Source organism: Abramis brama (genome assembly GCF_963993115.1).
Source record: "Abramis brama genome assembly, chromosome: 21".
Classification (NCBI taxonomy): domain Eukaryota; kingdom Metazoa; phylum Chordata; class Actinopteri; order Cypriniformes; family Leuciscidae; genus Abramis; species Abramis brama.
Genome location: NC_139983.1, coordinates 32,251,229 through 32,272,095, shown reverse-complemented (window position 1 = coordinate 32,272,095; position 20,867 = coordinate 32,251,229). Strand labels below are relative to the sequence as shown.

General features: G+C 37.7%; 1 protein-coding gene across 6 annotated transcripts; it reads left to right on the top strand.

Annotated features, from left to right (window-relative positions):
* Nucleotides 1-12: 12 nt before the first annotated feature.
* On the top strand, nt 13-15,418 carry LOC311071855 (NLR family CARD domain-containing protein 3-like). 6 transcript variants are annotated; one of them, XM_084096432.1, is made up of 10 exons: nt 13-98; nt 218-287; nt 1,231-1,367; nt 6,457-6,714; nt 8,205-10,052; nt 11,946-11,968; nt 12,059-12,116; nt 12,581-12,742; nt 13,115-13,161; nt 13,255-14,340. In XM_084096432.1, the coding sequence occupies exons 3-10, from the start codon at nt 1,246-1,248 to the stop codon at nt 13,341-13,343; spliced, it is 2,607 nt and encodes an 868-aa protein (XP_083952558.1). In that variant the 5' UTR covers nt 13-98; nt 218-287; nt 1,231-1,245; the 3' UTR covers nt 13,344-14,340. The 6 variants fall into 6 exon arrangements, 5 of the variants coding, with proteins under 5 accessions (XP_083952558.1, XP_083952554.1, XP_083952555.1 ...); XR_014603937.1 differs by lacking the exon at nt 11,946-11,968; XM_084096428.1 differs by having other exon boundaries at nt 11,946-12,116; nt 13,255-15,418.
* The last annotated feature ends 5,449 nt before the right edge of the window (nt 15,419-20,867 follow it).

Genomic DNA, 20,867 nt, shown 5'->3' with positions numbered 1-20,867 from the left:
CCACAACTGCGTGTTGCTCGGAGACAGACAAATGGCTTGTGGACATATTTGCATTAATGGAACACAAATAATACAAAGTAACAGACAGCGTCTAAAATGTGAGTACGTTAATAGTACTATCTTGTCTGCTTGACTGTTGTTTAAAAGCAATTTCACATTCCTGCTGTTCGTCAACCATCATATTGTGTCATAACCTGTCATATCTCATACATTACAGCAGAGCTTGTTGACATTTTCTGAAAACGACAAGATAGTTTCAAGACATCTCGTCATCTTTCTTAGTACAGGTAAAGTCAGAGCATTAGCCTACTGTAAACATGCTTTTGTGTTTGTGTTTGATGTGGGCATATGGGTATATGAAGAAAACTGCTTCACCTGCTCGGGTGTTTCACACACGGTAAACACAAGGGTAAAACATGTTGACCAGTTGAACCAGTTTGTTTTAAGTTGACACCAGAATCCATTTTGTGTGATGAACATGGACATCAGGAGAGAAGCTGTTTGTGAATAATGTGAGTCAATTTGAGAACAGATCAGTTTAATGCAGTTCTAGAGACAGAATGGATTTATGAAGTGAATGAAGTTTGTGTTCGATGTTCTTGATTGTTGAGAAAGAGGTAACGTTAGGTTTGAACAAACATTTCTGCGATCATATAGTAGGCCTACTATTTATAATAATTTATCTGAATGCTATCAGTGATTACTGAGACATGAAATGAGCACATCACGATCGGCAGCCAATTGCTATGAGGTTCGGGATGTGACTCTGTCTTGCGAGTTAAAAAATATGCACATTATGGACTTAGTGCGTAAATCATTTTGTTTACAAATTAGACGCTTTGCAGTTGTTATATACTGGTATATGTTAAATATTTCATTTTGGATGTGTTCATTGTGATTATATTGGCTGGTTTTATAAAAGTTTATACAAATGGATAGGCTATCTTTGCTTGGTGCATTTGGAAACAAAGCTTGTCTATATCTAAATGTAATCGCGTGCATCTCTAATGATTATACTGTGTGTGTAAAAAAAAAACATATTAAACACACCCAGACACACCCAAGCGGAGGGATTATAGCGCTGCCAGCGGCACTGAGTTTTAACGCTGTAGTGAGCGTAATCCCGTAAACGTAATCCCAATCAGTACGGTACGTCCGACTACGTCGAACGTGACCGAACTGGGAACTAATGTTGAAAACTGTTGTACATTTTTAGTCTGTGTGTTTCAGTGCACTGCCTGTAAAATGAGTGTCTGTGAGAAGAGAGATGAGGATGAGAAGAGTGATGAGGATGTGTCTATGAAGAGTGATGCATCCATGATGGACCACCCTAAACTCATTGATGAAGCAGTGACCTCTGACCCTGAGTGAGTATAAACATTATCCAACTGCTGTAGTGAAACAAAATACAGTATGGAGTAAAAATACTGTTCACCTCTGCGCCCTACCATCTGATGCCAGGTATACAGACAGAAAGAAATCTGGTTTACTGTGTTTCATAATTGACCATCTTTTTCTCAGCTCTCCTCTTCCTTGTGAAAATTAAAACCAATAGGGGTTATGCGGAACGCCCAACGTTCGAACCGGAAAACAGGTATAAACATTTCCGGTTTGCATTACCGTACGCATCTGCAGCGGTAGGTGATCTCTGAGGTAACTTATTTTGCGCTTTTTTTAGAATACAATTCTTATTTCTGTTTTAATGAAAATGTCACGAATGCTTAAGTATCAGAAAAAATTTTTTTATAAAAAAATAAAACGCAGTCTTCATTTGATTGTTTTAATCGTCTGCAAGCAAATATAAAAGGTTAAACTACTATGATAGCATACAAGTCTAAACTAACTTACTGATAGTTAGCTAACTCTACATCGGGTGCCATTAGCAAAAGCTACATATACTAACTTACATACCTTCATAATCATGAATAAATGAGGAGGCGTAAAAACTTAAATCCTTTATCTAACGGAGTACTCGGGGCTCTGGAAGTCCGTTTGGCAATACGATGTACATCTGAAATGGATAGAATGGGTAGCTCCTGTAAACACCGGCTATAAAAGGTCGCCATTCCTACGCTGTGTTTACCTCAGTAGCTGACGACCGGAAGTAGTTATATCTGTTTTGTAGAACCCGGAAGTATGTTGCGCATAACCCCTATTAAGCCTGTTTTATAAAAACATTTCTGCGACCATTATCGTGCATCATAAAGACAATCACAACTGGATTCAAGCACTTTTATGGGAGCAATCTCTGAAATTAAGTTAGTTGTATATAATTTGTTATACATTTTAAAGCAGCACTCAGTAGCTTCGGGATTTCTTCGCTGTATTCTCGCTTTTTGCTCGCAGGTTTCTCTCTAGAGCTCCCCCCACAGCTTCGGAATAGATATTTGACAACACTGTTGTAAAAACTCGTTGGTGATTCTCAGACACCAGAGGCTATAGATCAACGACATCAAAGCAGATGGGACATTCTTTAAAACGTCTTCTTCATTCGGGTTCGGACAGCGTGAGGGAGCGCAATAATGACAGCATTTTAGCAGATTTCTTTTGGCCGTAAAGCAATTGTTTACATCGCGAGACCTGATATCACGCGAGACTTCCTGACGCGGCGGCCGGCGGCCCAAAGTTGCAAGTGCGTATTTTCCGCTCACGGGCACCAGGGGGGTGCGAAACGACCACCATTCAACCCGAAATAAGTAATATAACCATTCCAATGACTCCGAAGCTGTTCAGTTAAAGGTGCCATAGAATGGATTATTTTATTATTTTATAATGTTTCCTGGGGTGCCCTTATAATGTTAGTATGTTTTTTAGATCAAAATTTGTTATAATTTAGAAATAAAAGGCATATTTCCTAGCCTGATTTCATCCATTGATTTGAACACTCTGTTTGAAGGGGCGTGTCTGCTGTGAGACTTCAGTGTTGTTGCCCACTGCTGTGATTGGCTGACATGCTTGCATATGAAATATCTGGCATTACATGTAGAGCTATCTGGAAAACTTTTACTATTACAGCTTTTATATGTTTTTACTATTACAGCTATCGGGATTAACGAATCATGAGAAGTATTTAGATCTATTCCCATCACATAAAAGGTTTCAGTGATGAGCACTGAGCAGATGACAGCCTGTTGATCGCGTGAATGAAGATCTTATCACTGCAACGCGATATACTGATGCATAAACAGTGTTGAACGACTTTGAAAGAAAGATTATCTGTCTGAATTTGAACAATTACACATCAGAAATTCACATAACCCACTGGTTCTCCAGAGGCTCGGATGAAGGAGCAAAAAAATATTTTTGTGTTCATTTGTACAACCAAACACTGAGCAACTGCCATGCTTCGTTCGCTCGTTTGCAAGCCATGATGTCTCTCGAGGAAAAAACAATATCGCGCTGGATCTAGATAACACAATGTAAATTATCGTTAATAAAATCCCTACTTGCCGCTTGCGGGAATATAACGTTAGTTGAAATTGCCCCCTTCGTCCGTTTGAGACGCCGAGAGAAGCCTGGCTGCTTGATATTGTTGTAACAGTCCGTGGTGAAATGGGCAGAGCAACTAAACAACTTCGAATTAAACTGTAGCGGTATCCGATTATAGATAGATAGATTATAGATAGATCTGCCATTTTCCCTATGATCCTCCTCCTGCTTGTTTCTTCACCTGCAGAACTTCTGATGATTCGGCTGTGCAGTTTCGCCTGGCACTGAGCATGGGCTGGCATATGCAAATTTTTAGAGGCGTACATATTAATGATCCCATCGGTTTCGTCACAGTTGGTGTTATGTGGAGATTCGCCCGTTTTTCAGGGGTGTTTTTCAAAAACGAGATTTAAATAAGAAAGAGAAAACTATGGTGTTTGAGACTCACTGTATGTCATGTCCATGTACTGAACTCTTGTTATTTAACTATGCCAAGATAAATTCAATTTCACATTCTATGGCACCTTTAAGGTAAAAAAAGTTACTTAGTTCACCTTTAATACGGTGACTCATTAGTTCAACTCATGAAGAATTCAGCCTAGACACTCATGTTTTTGTTGAATGTTTCTTCATAGCAGTGAATGTGTGGAATCTAGGGGTGTAACAATATATCATGTCACAATATATCGCAATACAAAAATGCACAATATGTATCGAGGATAGTGACAATATATATTGTGTACACCCCAAAAAAGTTTAGTGTCAGTACTACTTGAAACTATATATAATGTTGAATATAATGTATAGCCTAATAATGCAATGGGGGAATATTTGTGGGTCCTGTTAATGGCAAATGTCTTATGTTACCAGTGAAAAGTGGCCGACAACATTGGGTTACCAGCACCAAGTCCAAGCCTATTTATTTACACCCACAATGTAATATAAAATTTAGCATTTTAATCAACAGTATATTTTTGTTAACCTTTTATCGTATGTCTTGGAGTATCACAATAATATTGTATTGTGGGTTCAGTACCATGATATGTAGCGAATCGTGACATGAAGGTATCGTTACACCCCATTCACCTTCTTAATGTCTCATTAAAGTAGCCCTTGAGTGAATATTTAGGGTAGACAGGGGCGTAGCAACCAGGGGGGACGGGGGGGGACACGTCCCCCTCACTTTTAGAAACAGGTGATTCTGTCCCCCGCATTTTTTTTTGACCCAGCGCCAATATTTCTGCCCGTGTTCTCTGGTTTGTTACTTAGACTTGAGTGAACTAACATTTAGCCAATCACAGCGCGAATCATCTCTTGGGCGTGTCTGCCATGAGCTTCAAATCTCTTGATGCTCTTGCGAATTTTCGTTCGTTGTGTTTAGTTACTTCTGTTTGGCCGTCTGGGGTAAAATGAACCCCAGAAAAAAGCAGAGGATGATTACATCCTTTTTTCAAACACGCAATGTAAGTATGTATGTCGCGATGACATGAATCAAGTTATTTCCTTGTTGATTTAACCAACTGTAACGCAGAGTAAGACCGTCTATGAGTAAGACGTGTACGACAACAGAACCCGTATGGACCATAGAGTGTGTCCGGAACACATGTGTTTTTTGTTTGTTTGGGGGTTTTTTTAAGGGAAAAGTGAGAGAGAATTGTAGGCCTACTACTTGCCCAAACGGACAAATGCCCTGATTAAAACAATTTTTAATATAAAAATAAAAAATAACCAGGGAATCACCGAAAACGTGAGGATGATTCTGTTTTATTTAATTTGATGTAAGTGGCAATTGATAGCCCATAGTTGATAATAATATAGGCCTAATGATAATAATATAGGCCGTTTGAAGGAATCGTTTGAATGAATGACTCAATGACTCGCTCATTAAGATGGTCGCCTGCCGCCTCCTACTGGCGGTTTAGTTTCATAAAGTATCATTCTTTTCAACATTCCTTATTTGTATATTCAAAAATATTTAAAATAATCCAAATTAATACAGTTATACTTTTTCAATGTAAATTATTTAATTTGATTGGTAACAGCCTAGTGTCTTATTATTTTAATTGAATATATTGATCAAATTTAAGAATTTGAAATGAAAGATGGAGCATACATTTAGGCTAATAAAATTAGGGGGAAAATGCCCTTTATAAAGGTATAAAAAATTAGTGTTTTCAAACAGTGATGTAATGAAACATTAACTATTTAATTTTGAAGGGAGTAAAGTCTCTGTTTAGGCTATTAAGGAAATGTAATTTTGCCAAAAGAAGAACTTTTATTTTAAATAAATGTTCATTTTAAATCAGCCTACTTCAGTGTGATATGTTACCATATTAGCATGCTTAACACTGAGAATTTGAATAATTGTAATGTGATGATCAGATGCAGATATCTAAATCAGAGAATATCATCGGGCAGTTTGCGGGTGGATTATTTATTTTTAACAGTGGATTTGGGTGACTCAAAGTGCACCAGATTAATGAATTTATCTTTAAAATGTAAAAAAAATTCTTCCGGGGGATGCACCCGGACCCCCCTAGAGGTAGCGAGCTCAACCCACAAAAATAATGTGGGAAACACATTAGCGTATATGATGATCTACAAAAAAATACACATTTAATTATCTTATTATTAAAATTAATTATTAGGATTTTACCACCTCCGCCTCATTTTGAGCCAGGAAAAACACTGTTATGAACATCACCTTTGGGTCCCCCCCACTTTTATAATGGCTGCTACGCCCCTGACTGGGTAGATGAAGAAGAATGTTCACTGAAGAACTTATTTTTTGCATTATTGCTAGCAGCAGAGAATCAGGATTACAATGTTCTTGTAGTTAACAGAGACATGAAATATATAATCTTAGCTTTATCACTGGGTAAACTAACTGCTCCAGAACCCGTGAACATTGAGTCAAGAACGCAACATTTAGCCTAGATCTTCATTATAACTTGGAGAAGATGCATCAAGTGAAGTTTGAGAGGAAGCCTGATTTAAGTATTTTTTCTGTTCTGTCTTTTTCTACAGCACTGTATTTAAAAATAGCAATACAGCATCTCCAGAACCCAGCTGTGTGTCTGACAACGAGTCCCTGGACATTCCCCCTAATATCAGCAATACAGCATCTCCAGAATCCAGCTGTGAGTCTGACAACGAATCCCTGGACATTCCCCCTAATATCAGCAATGCAGCATCTCCAGAACCCAGCTGTGAGTCTATGAAGTGTGTGGAGTCCATGCTCTTTCCCCCTAATGTCAGGAATGGAGCAGTGACCTCTGACCTTGAGTGAGTATAAATGTGACTTAAAGGAATAGTTCACCCAAAAATTCAAATTCTGTCATCATTTACTCACCCTCGGGTTGTTCCAAACCTGTATGAATTTCTTTCTTCTGTTGAACATAAAAGAAGATATTTTGAAGAATGTTGGTAATGTTGATGGTCCATCAACTGTTTGGTTACTAACATTCTTCAAAATATCTTCTTTTATGTATTATGTATTTAAAAAGCAGAGCTGCGCTTATAAACACTATGTTATTATAGGCCTTATACGGAGGTTATATGAAAAGAAATGCCATCAAAACATTCCTGTCCAAAATGTGAGTTTGCAGTTATTATATAAATTATATTATACATACACCATAAATTTAAACAAGCGCGCTCATAATAGAAGCGACGCGGTCGCGACCTATGGCGCAGCGAGATGAAAACATCTCAACTTTTCAGAATGCTGCAAGCACACCGCAGGTCATGTGTCAAAAACCAACCTAGGGGTAGATCTACTATGATATTACTGCGACTTTACAGAAAAATATCTGTCCGGTTCTGTTTACATAGCAGGAAGCAGGACTTTTACGAAAATGCTGTTGCGATTCCTGAAAATGTACGTCTGTGTGAGTTTGTTTATAGAATGTGGTTGTCAGTGCTGTAAACTCCCATATATGCAAATAATTATTTGAAAAATAAACTTTTTGTGCAGGGGTGGGGGGGGTGGGGGGGTGTTGCTGGATGGCAGAGGAAGGCTAAATACACATTAATTGCACAGATATTAACATAAATAAATTAATAATATTCAATTAAAATAAACATAAATAAGACTTATTGATGTTTCTTTATTTTTATCGATTGTTTCAATTAACTACATTAATCACAGATTTTTCTGATTAATCACGATTAATCGCCATTAAAAAAAAATAAGTTTTTAATATATTTTATAATGTAATAATTTCACAATCTCCAAATTAATGTAGAAACAACAAAGACAGTATATTTTATGTTACCAATAAAAAGTGGCCACAATGATCATATTGTGTCATAACCTGTCATATCTCATACTTACTGCAGAGCTTGTTGGCATTTTCTGAAAACTACAGTTCATAAATCCGTTCTGTCTCTAGATAACAGCATTAAACTGATCTGTTCTCAAATTGACTCACATTTACAGTATAGTGGCAACGATATGCGTCTGTTCATTCATTCTTGTCAAAGTTACCCGCCGAATTGACAACACACTGACGTCAGACGCACGTCCGTTTACAAACAAGATGCAGCCCACATAGATGATGACGACGCAAGTACGTCATGTAAAGTTCTTTAGTGCGCTCGCATAATTGCAATGTGAAACCAAACCAAAACTAACCGAATGTATAAAATGTATCAAAGCATGAACTTTGGTTCGGACCTTGGTGCGGACTTTCAGGTGTGAAAACGCCCTTAGAAACATTTATAATACTGTGTTTGCACAGTTGTTTGTCCTTTTCATCTCACTGTTTCTGCAGAGTGAAGAGAGATGATGTGATCAGATCAGTGACGCCCCGTCTGACCTGCACTGACAAGCAAAGAGTCAAAGCCCAGCACAAAACCAGCATGAAGAACAAGTATGAGAGCTTATTTGAGGGAATCAAACTAGAAGAAAATCAAACCCTCCTGAACAGGATCTACACACAGCTCTACATCATAGAGGGAGAGAGTGAAGGAGTGAATGAAGAACATGAGGTTTTACAGATAGAGAAAACTGCCAGAACACAAGACACTACAATCTACTGCAATGACATCTTTAAACCCTTACATAAACCAGGATGTGAGGAGAAAGACACAATCAAGACTGTTCTCACTAAAGGCATCGCTGGAATTGGAAAAACCGTCTCTGTGCAGAAGTTCATTCTGGACTGGAGCGAGGGAACAGCCAATCAGGATGTAGATTTCATGTTTGTGCTTCCATTTCGAGAGCTGAACTTGATTAAAGATGTCCAATACAGTCTTCACAGACTCCTGCTGGACTTTCATCCTGAACTTCAAGATCTGGACTCAAAGATTTATGAGGAGAGTAAAGTTGTGTTCATCTTTGATGGTCTGGATGAAAGCAGAATTAAAGTGATGTTTACAGATGATGAGAAAGTTTGTGATGTGAATGAGTCTTTATCAGTGAGTGTGTTGATGTCAAACCTCATCAGAGGAGATCTGCTTCCCTCTGCTCTCATCTGGATCACTTCCAGACCAGCAGCAGCCAATCAGATCCCCTCAAAATACATCAACCGTGTGACAGAAATTCAGGGATTCAATGATCCTCAGAAGGAGGAATATTTCAGGAAGAGAATCAGTGACGAGCTTCAAGCCAGCAGAATCATCTCACACATTAGAAGATCAAGAAGCCTCCACATCATGTGTCACATACCCTTCTTCTGCTGGATCTCAGCCACTGTCCTTCAAAACCTCCTGAAACAACATGACAGTGCAGAAATCCCTCAAACTCTGACTGAAATGTACATCCACTTCCTGCTGACTCAGATCAACATGAGGAATCAGAAGTATGATGAGAGAGATGCAGAGAAAGTCCTTAAGTCCAACAGAGAAGTAATTGTGAAACTTGCTGAACTGGCTTTCAAACAGCTGATGAAGGGCAATGTGATGTTCTATGAGGAGGACCTGATTGAGAGCGGCATAGACGTCACAGACGCCTCAGTGTATTCTGGGATTTGCACTGAGATCTTTAAGGAGGAATCTGTGATTCATCAGAGGAAAGTCTACTGCTTCATTCATCTCAGCTTTCAGGAGTTTCTTGCTGCTTTCTTTGTGTTTTACTGCCATGTAGTCAAAAATGAGGAATCACTGAAGTCGTTTCTGAATGAAAGATATCAGAAGTACAGTCGGAAAAACTCTCTGTATCTGTTACTAAAAGTAGCAGTTCATAAATCTTTCAGGAGTAAAAATGGACACCTGAATCTTTTCCTGCGGTTCCTGCTGGGCGTCTCACTGGAGTCGAATCAGAGACTCTTACAGGATCTACTGACACACACAGAGAACAGCTCAGAGACCATCAGAGAAACCACACAGTACATTAAAAACAAAATTAGGGGTAATGTGTGTCTCTCAGCTGACAGATGCATCAATCTGTTCCTCTGTCTGCTGGAAATGAAGGATCAGACTCTGTACAGAGAGATTCAGGAGTTTGTGAAATCAGAGAAACACTCAGTGAATCTACTCTCTCCATCTCACTGCTCAACTATCGCCTACATGCTTCAGATATCAGAGGAGGTGCTGGATGAGTTTGATCTGAAGAAATACAACACATCAGATGAGGGCAGAAGGAGACTGATACCAGCTGTGGTGAACTGCAAAAAAGCAATGTGAGTTTTCATTTATGTGATTAGAGATCAAACTGAACAGCAAGACTAAATTCCTACATCAAATTATGATACTTTTCTTTGACATGAAACCAGCAAAAGACAGACACAGTGTTTAACTGGGAAGATGAATAAATGCTTCAATGATAAAGTACTTTAATAAATAAGTGAACTATTTCATTCTAATTTTTATTAGAGTGTTTCGTAGAATCAGTGTTTTTTCTGAAAACAATATTTGAACTTATCTCCATATTTAAACTATATTTCATCCTTGTTAGTTAAAGGAGACCTATTATACAAATTTCAATTTTACTTGGTTTTTTAACCTAAATGTGTGTTGGCCGTGTGTGTACACAACCACCATTTAATGGTATAAATCCACCCACTCCTTTTTTTTTAATCCCCATAAATCATAAGCAGTGTCTCAGAACAAGCTGTTTGCAGATTCTAACATATGTGACATCACAAATGACATCACATCACCCTATTAGCATAGACCCCGCCCTAAGCTGTACACAGTCCGTTACGTTTATCTCCTTGCCAGAGCATTTAACACTAGCATTCATGTAAGAAGTGTATTCTTTCTAAAGCTACTAAAGTTATTCAGTTGGGAGCAGTGAGCAATTTTCTTTTTTTCTTATTTATATTTTCTATAAACCATATAGACTATATATATTATATATAGTTATTAGTTTTTTATTACTTAGTTTTATATATATATATATATATATATATATATACAGTGCTATGCATAAGTTTAGACACCCATGCTAAAGTTGACTAAAAAGAGGAATAAAAAATCATCTTTTGGAAATTGAACTTAATGCCTTAATTAAAAAAATTAGGAAAAATCCAACCTTTAAGGACACCAATTTTCTTTGTGAATGAATAATGTATCGTAAATAAATAAATGTTCTTCCTTAAAATACAGGGTGCATAAGTCTGGACACCCCTATGTTAAATTCCCATAGAGGCAGGCAGATTTTTATTTTTAAAGGCCAGTTACTTCATGGATCCAGGATACTATGCATCCTGATAAAGTTCCCTTGGCCTTTGGAATTAAAATAGCCCCACATCATCACATAGCCTTCACCATACCTAGAGATTGGCATGGAGTACTTTCCATAAGATCATCTCTCAATGCAAATCAAACCAGCTATTAGGCTAACTGAAATAAAACCATGCCAATCTCTAGGTATGGTGAAGGCTATGTGATGATGTGGGGCTATTTTAATTCCAAAGGCCAAGGGAACTTTATATATATATATATATATATATATATATAGGTACTGTATATTAAGGTACTGTATATTATGCTGCTTTCACTTTAATACACAGATCTAATTTACACATGCAATTTCTTTACTTGCTTTTACAGACATAACCAACTGTGTTTATGTGAACTGTGTGTGTTTTAAACTGTCAAATATAAAACTGTCAAGGTTATGTCTAAGACACTAAATAAGACATTACAAAAAGAGTATTCAATTAATGTTAATGGGACACGGCATCTGACATACAACTTTCTGTGCGCATGCTTTGATGTTTGCGCTCAGAAAACATGTATCAGAAGTTTGGATTTATATGGCTTTAAAACGCATGCAGATAAGACCTCATTTGCATTTAAAGATAATGCATGAAATCAGCATATTTTCCTTCCACTAAAAAATGGGCATTTTCAACATGGAATAATAAATAATATGTGGGGTATTTTGAGCTGAAACTTCAGACACATTCTGGGAACAAATGAGACATACTACATCTTGTAAAAAGAGGCATAATAGGTCCCATTTAATAAATATGTTTATTCAGATGTGATTCATTAAATAATAGTCTTGGGATCAATGTGCCAAAACAGATTGTTTTTACTTCATTGCACATTAATTCTTTTTATAGACTTGCTGGCTGTAATCTCACTGGTCAGTGCTGTGAAATTTTGTCTTCATGTATACAATCATCAAACTCACTGAGAGAGCTTGACCTGAGTAACAATGACCTGCATGATTCAGGAGTGAAGCTGCTCTCGGATGGAATGAAGAGTTCACACTGTCAACTAGAGATACTGAGGTAAGCAAAACAGAGAAAGATTCACTTGGTTATAAAAATTAAAGAGGCCCTCTGCTCTAGTCCTGATCTCTGATGTGTTTGTAATACATCAGCAGACCCTAAAATCTTCAGACTTTGAGTTTGTATTTGCTTCAGAATGTTATTATATATATTTTTATATATATATATATATATATATATATATATATATATTCTCTGATTAAAATGTCGAAGTTGTAAGGAGTGGAGATGAACAGAAACGGTAACTGAGATAAATTCTGCTCCATCAACAGTGACATTGAGTAAAACAATGACACAGATTATCTCCAACTGAACTGAACCTGTAATCAGTGATCTGTGGAGAAAAAGTGCTACACTGAATCAGTGAATCATTTGATTTAATCTGATCCTATGTGTGATCTCCAGTCATAAATGATGTGATGTTCATTCTGCGTGTGTGTGTGTGTGTGTGTGTGTGTGTGTAGATTGTCTGGCTGTAAGGTGACAGAGGAAGGCTGTTGTTTTCTGGCTTCAGCTCTGAGGTCAAACCCCTCACACCTGAGAGAGCTGGATCTGAGCTACAATCACCCAGGACAATCATTAGTCAAGCTGGTCTCTGATCCAAAATACAGACTGGAAAAACTCAAGTATGTTCAACACTAATAATCATCCTGTAATGTGTGTTTGTATATGTGTTTTCTATAAAGTCAATGTAAACTCATATGTCCATAGATCTCTGCATACAGCACATACACATACTGCACAGTAAAATAAGGTTGTGTCTTGAACTCTGTGACTGAAGATGATCCTGATTCAGATCAACAGCTGCTTGTGACTCATAACAGCAGCATCTGAGAAACACACTCATGTCTCTGATCCCAAAACATAAATTCAAAGCTTGTTGTTGATCTAGAAAGTAAATTCTCATTGCTGTCAGAGACATGAAGCAAAAACTGATCTAAGTGTGCATATTGGCTGTTTTTACACTAAAATTATTGTGACATCTTTTGTTTTTGTAGTGTGGATCATGGAGGAGAGATCAGAATTGTAACAGAACCGCAGAAATGTAGGAGACACACACACACACACACACACACACACACACCCTTGATTGTTGTTATGTTGTCATAAATGTTTTAATCTCTTTTCTTTTGTTAAGATCCATGTGATCTCACACCGGATTCAAAGTGTTCTCGGGTTGTGTGTAATAAGGAGCAGAAAGGATGCTGTAAATGGAAGCCTGAATAGAACGGGACGGCTGATATATCAGTGGCATTAAAGGAATCAGCAGGAAAAGTTGGAGTTATGACTGCTGGTTTGGATTCAGTAAAAAGTCCTGAAGTCTGAACTGTTTTGATGACAGATTAACCATCTATCACATTAATAATAGCGCAAAAATGTCTGTCCCTTCACATCGCTCTAACAGAGTAGGAGTGTATCTGAACTGGTCGGCCGGCACTCTGTCCTTCTACAGCGTCTCTGACACACACACACACACACACACACATTCAACAGCACATTCACTGAAATCCTCTATGCTGGATTTGGGGTTTATTTTGGTGGTTCAGTGTCTCTGTGTGAGACTACCTGTGAGAAACAACTGAGACACACAGTTGAGTGAAAGAAACACACTCACATTATCTCTCTCTTTAACTCACACAGCTGTAAACTCTTTCTCTTTTCTAATCTTAATTTCAGTGTGTATAGAAACTCACACACATTGACTTTAGTCTAAATGAGACACACCACAGACTTCTATTGTGTTCCTATAAAGACGTTTGACCTCAACTTTATTATAAACTTTATTATAGGTTGATCATTTATCTTCAAATTGTTTAAAACTGTTGCTTCCTAAATCCTCACAGGTATTTAAAAGAAAGTTATTTTAACCATTTTTAAATCATTTATAAAATGTATTTTCTCAAATGTTTTTTAAGTGTTTTTCATATTCGTTTTCATCTCATAAACATGAAAGCACATATTGTTCAACACAGATACAAAACAAATGTTTGTAAAGTCAAATGTTTATCATATGTATATAAAAATGTCACCTGGATTATGACATTTTCTCGCATGTAGCAAAGTTGAAGTTGGAGTCTTGTTTTGCATCAAGAATCAGTGATGTGATGGTTTGATATTTAAATGGTTAAATGAGTATGTGAATCCAGTGCAGGACATTCCTCTCACCACCAGAGGTCTCTGTAACCCGCTTATTGAAATTTACACTTAAAGGTATAGTTCACCCAAAAATTTTAATTACCCCAAGATTTACTCACCATCAAGCCATCCTAGGTGTATATGACTTTATTCTTGGAGTACAAATTCCTGGCTCTTCCAAGCTTTATAATGGCAGTGAATGGAGGACGAGATTTTAAAGCCCAAAAAAGTGGATCTATCCACCATAAACGTACTCCACACGGCTCCGGGGGATTGATTAAGGCCTTTTAAAGCGAAGCAATGCATTTATGTAAGAAAAATATCCATATTTAAAACTTTATAAACTAAAATAACTAGCTTCCGACAGACAGCCGTACGCATCAATTTACGCCAAAAGAGTAAACCTCCCAGCAAACACAGAACGTTGGCACAATGTACCCAACCTTCTAACAATGTTTTAACAACATGGCCAAAAGGTTGCTATAACTACATTGTGTGGTGAAGGTTGTTACAGCGTTGTCACAATGTTGACATTGAACCACCGTTAAGGGCCATTGCTTAAGGTTGTGCCTTGTGTCTGGACAACCACTGGACGACATATGTACTCGTCACTGCCCTGAAGTGCGAAAATCAGCCTTTTAAATTTCAACCGACCGTTGGGCCGTCTCATTCTTCATCAAGCAAGGATACGTGAGAATTGCGTTTAATTTACCTCAGCTAAATAAGATACGTATTTATTCAAACACAACCTACAACTTCCTTGTCTAATATGACATTTATCTGAACATCTTCTAGACAAATATTTAACTTTATGCCAAAAGTATGAAGCCAAAATTACTTTAATGATGAGTAATTGATTTCAGCACTCCTTGAACAGGCAGCGACTTAAGCGCGTAGCCTACTTGTTGCACGTTAATGTTTTTCCTTTTTTTTGTTTTGGAAACGCACAGAGAAAAAATAATTTTGTAACTGCTCGCACACCTATTTATTTTTTCTTTGATTTGTCGTCTCATTTGTTTCTTTGCTAGATTTTCTCATGTCTGCTCATGTTAGTTAACGTTAGTCCACTCCCTGTATAATATGTTTGGGGTTTTTTCTCACAAATGTTTGACTTTTGGAAGTGCAATTTGATTACCATATGCAGTTGTAATAAAGTTGAATTAGCTAACCTTCTATGTCATTTTTACTCTTCAAAGTGTACACTTGCAGGTGTTGATTATAATGAATTTACTGTTATGGCCATAAATAATAATAAGGATAAACAATATTTAAAAAGTATATAATTATCTAACATATGACTAATTAAAAATTAACCACAAAACATAACATGCTAAATGGGGAATAGCATAAAAAAATGTATTGTCAGAACGTCGTCTCTCAGTTGCTGAATGTCACGCAGTAACGTTGCTACATCCCTGTTGCGTCTTACAATTCTACGTTGTTGAATGTTGCGAGCACGTAGACAGCGACGTTGCCATAGTAGAAATGCAACGTGCCACAAACGTTGCCACAACGTAAATGTGTTTGCTGGGCTTGACCTGACGTATTGACGATCGTAGAAGCGTAGAGGATAGAGCAAAACAAAACACTGGTCACAAATGAGAATGTTTAAAGAGAAATGTCGGAGGATTTCAGTATATAGATAAGAAGAGGAGCTTGAGTTTTTGTTGCCCAGCCATATTTGTTTGAACCACAAGAGGCGTCATCCATCGCGTCAGGGGTTACTCGTTTGGTGTAAGTTGACTTGCGTAGGCCATAGGCCATCATTAGCTTCTGTGCCTCAGCAAGCGCTCTGAGTTCTTACTGTCTGTCTTATTAACTGATGTCTGTCCTGAAATGGTTCAGCTCCAATTCAGTATTATGGCGATCAAACAATCATTCAAGTCGTGTGCTTCTTTCTGCCCTCGTTTCCGTACAGGTGGGGATACACACAAGCTTTGTGTGATGTGATTGTGTGAGCATTGAAACGGGGGAAGAAGATTCACCATCTCTTTCCCCTAAATATGAGGAGCTGGTGGAGGTAGTTTCTCGCGCTGTGTCAAAGTTGAACATCGAATGGCCAGCCGAAATACAGGGCACTCATCCCAAAAGCAAATTAGACAAGTACTTTCTTACACCAAACACAATACCTCGACCACAGGGCCTTCCATTCTTTCCCGACCTCCATAGAGAACTTTTGAGGTCATGGAATAAGCCATATTCCTCGCGTGTATTTAGCCCTCAAGTGCATGAATATTCAGATAATAAGGGGGCGAAAGGAATATAGTTATGGCGATGCCAAAAGTGGAACAGACGCTCGCAAGCTATCTGTCCCCGAGCTCGGCATCGTCCCTGAAGGCCTCGGCACTTCCCACTAATCCCCTAAAACATCATCAACGCTAGTGGGAAAAGAGTATACGGCAGCAGGTCAGCTGGTGCATGTCTTCATACTATGTCAATACTACAGGCATACCTGAGGGGGTGGGGCCTGACGCGGTTCGATAACTGCGTCGGGCCACAGATCTTTCTCTTCGGGCCACCAAAGAGACCACCCACGCCATCAGCCAGTCTATGGCAGCAATGGTGGCCACGGAGAGGAATTTATGGCTAAATTTGTCTGATATGAAAGAGAAAGACAGAGCCTTTCAGCTGGACGCCCCGATATCGCGTCCTGGCCTCTTCGGCGATGCTGTAAACACTGTAGTCGAGAGGTTTCAGGAAGCTAAAAAGCTCTACCTCTCTCGCCGTCCCCAAGCCCTTAGGACTGCTGGGCATAAGCAGCCCCAACCATCAAGCTCAACAGAAGGAGAGTGTCCACTCTCGTGCCCCCCCCTCAAAAGCCATGGGGTTCACTCTCAGCTGAAGCCTTCCAAGCAGAAGACAGATCCGAGGAACGTTCTTCTCGCGAAAAAGGAACAAGAAGTGAAAACTCTTACCAAAGGAAGCTATAGAACCAGAGAGCAGCATAGACGTCACTGATGCCTAGTGTATTCTGGGATTTACACTGAGTCCCTGAGCGCCACCTGGAGGAAGATTTAGTTTCTTGCTCACATGAAACAAGTGACATGAGCAAGTGCTTTCTCTGTTACTATGGTAACTGAGGGTCAGGTCAGAGTTCATCTTCTAATCACACTTCATTACAAATGTTAAAAGCTGTGGAGCTCATCTTATACTCCATGTGGAAGATTCATGTCTCTTCCTTATCACTCTTTCTCAACTGTCTGTCTTACAATCAGTGTCAAACTGATTGTCCAATAGAGTTGAAGATGTGGATCAAACTCGTGTCAGATTTAGTGTTTGTAGAGACTCAATGATCAGGAGAGTTTGAGAATCTCATAGTTGTAGAGCTTGAAAACATTCAATGATCAGCTCGTGTCTTGAGCTCAACATTATTATGAGCTGATATTTTATCATCAAATTATATATTTTGTCCTGATGCTTCCAAATACTTACAGCCATTTAATAGAAAGTTATGATTAACATTGTCATTTTTAAATTAATTAGCAATCAAATATATTTTGTCATAAAATGTTTTTTGTTTGTTTGTTTGTTTGTTTGTTTTTTCATTTATTTTCATAAACAGACGAAATCACACATGGGTCAACACTGTTGGATAGTATAAAATAATATTTGTAATGTCAAATGTTTATTATAAATATATAAAAAATAATGTGTCAAATATGGATTACAACCATTTTCAAATATAACATTTATCAATGTGTCTGTTGTGGCGCATGTTTTGTCTTAAGAATCAGTGACGGGATGTTTGATATTTAAATGGTTAAATGTGTGTGTGAATCCAGTGCAGTCTCTGTCACTCTTATTGAAATGCAACACATGAACAAATGCAACACAATTCAATATTCACATTATTTAATATTTATTCATCACGTCATAGTTGTAGTATTGCTAATGTTGCAGTTTAATGTGTTAACCTATTTAGATAGCATATAAATACAGAGATACTACAATACTTGCAGTTTCAAGAAGGTTTATTTTATTAAAGCCTATTCCACTGTACATAAGGAGATAAGCAGAAAAAGGTTATTATTCACATATTCCTATGAGATCAGTTTTCATGTTTGCAATTTATGTTAATGTTACTTAATTTTGTCTCTTTATGATACAAAATTACCACGAGTGTTTAGATGAGAGATTCCTCTCCAATTTACTCCCTACTTATTTTTTTTAGCTTGCAGCTCGTGACATTCATAGTGACCAGCAGAGGTCGCACTAACCAAATGTACAGGAACACTAATAGATCGTTACAAATGCGGTGTATGAGATACATAAATGACAGAAAACCTTTTAAACATAGTTTTACCATCTTTATGTGGTAGGCTATATATGTCTATGAGCTCTATAACAGCAGGAGAGATCTGTCCATTAGCATTCCCATTCATCTCAAGGGTTTTCTCAGCTGGTGGATAAACACAACCTGAAGGAGACGATTTCATTGAAGGAGAAATTTCAACTGAAATGTCTGTCTAGCCCTTTTAATTAAGTAATATGGGTAATAAACAATATTTCTCATTCCTTTTCATACACTGACTTATATTGTTCGTTCACTGAAGTCTGTGCTTGACTGCTTTCCTGCAGTCTGATTGGAGCAAATATCAATCATATCAAGTGACACAAGTGCTGTCAGTCATTGCCAATGCTATTTACTGACTGGTTTGTACATCTATATGTATTTATTTGGCTGATTGATTGATTTTCTTGCCAAGAAAATAGCATTCAGCTTTGACATTGCATTAAGCAATCCTTCAAGCTTACTAATAACCAAATGATCTCGCTAACAAGTAACAACTCAATAGCTTTAAGCAGGGTTCGAAATGAGGGGGGTCTGGGGGGGTCCCGGACCCTCCATAAGTCATTAGGGACCCCCCATAAGAATTTATTTTTGGATTTTGGGGGGTCCCCGACAAATATATTTTAACATTAAAAATGATTGTGAAAATTATAGGTCTTTAGTGACGTTTTATATTTATAACAGTAATTTATTTATTTCCTAGCGCGAGGCAGCAATCAGGGCAGCTATTAGCCGAGTGAGTTCTAGCGTCACAGATTGTTGTTGTGGTGCTCCCGCAGACACCGGCAGACACGCACTGTAGCTGAACGCGGCAAATCGAAACCTCACAAAGAGTGAAATCCTGAATGAAAATCCTGTAAGTGCTTTGATTATGTTTATATCTCCATAATTGCTTATAGTAAAATATCAGGAGTTTGAGTATATCAAAAGTTGCATTAACTAGATACCCTGTGTAATGAAGCCAAATGATCTGCCAGATAACAGCAGAATGGAAAGCTTTTTTCCGCCACACAGTGAGAAAACTTTTTCTCACAATTGCGAGTTTACATCTCACAATTCTGACTTTTTATCTCAGAATTGCTTGATATAAAGTCGCAATTGTGTATTATTAAGTCAAAATTGCATGATATAAAGTCGCAATTGCGTGTTATAAAGCCAGAATTATGAGATATAAACTCGCAATTGCGAGATTCTGACATTTTTTTCCCAGAATTGCATGTTTATATCTCGCAATTCTGACTTTATAATACGCAACTGGGAGATATCAAGTCAGAATTGCATGATATAGGCCTAAAGTCGCAATTGCGTGTTATAAAGTCAGTGAGATTGTGAGATATAAACTATTCTGAGGTAAAAAAAATAAAAGTCCGTCTTTTTTTTCCCTTAGAATTGGACTTTATATATCACAATTGTTAGTTTATATCTCACAATTCTGAGAAAAGATGTCAGAATAGCGAGATATAAACTCGCAATTATGTGTTATAAAGTCAGAATTGCGTGATATAGCCTAAAGTCGCAATTGCGAGAAAAAAAGTCAGAATTCTGACTTTATAAGACACAATTGCAACTATTTCACGCAATTCTGACTTTATAACACGCAATTGCGACTTTATTTCACGCAATTCTGACTTTATATCTCGCAATTCTGAGATAAAAAGTCGCAATTATCTTTTAAAATGTTTTATTCTGTGGCGGAAACAAGCTTCCATAGCAGACCTAGCAGCTAGACTAGTTATTCAAAGCTGGCATAACAACCTACTTGTCCAGTCAGTGATTATGAAAGATATCCAGGACTTAATTCAAGTCTGTGAGTTGATTAAAGTGAATGTGATTTGAGCATGAATGAGTATACATGAGAGCTTGGTAAGCTATCTAGGAAGCTAATATTATTTTTCTTAATTTAGAATCCTGCATCATGGAGAGAAAAAGAGGAAAAAGAACTTGTAACTTTGTTGCTCCAGAGTTAGAGGTTTACCTGTTAGATTATAGCCCCTTCTCCAGACACCACTACAATACTGGGCCTAGCCCAAACCATGAAAAACATCCCAAGACCATTATCCCACCTTCAACGTTGGTCCATATAATTTTGCCTACAGTATATAGTGTAGCAAGGTAGTCTTCAGAATTTTTAATAATTTAATAATTAAATTTTAGGGGACCCCCCAAGAGTCCTAAGTCATTTCGAACCCTGGCTTTAAGATAAACTTCAACCCCAGGTCATAAAAGATAAAACAAAAACTTCATCAGTTTTAATGTTACAGATCATCTTGACTGTTCCTGTATGTGTTTGAAGATTATTATTATCTAAAGAGATTATCGTACAA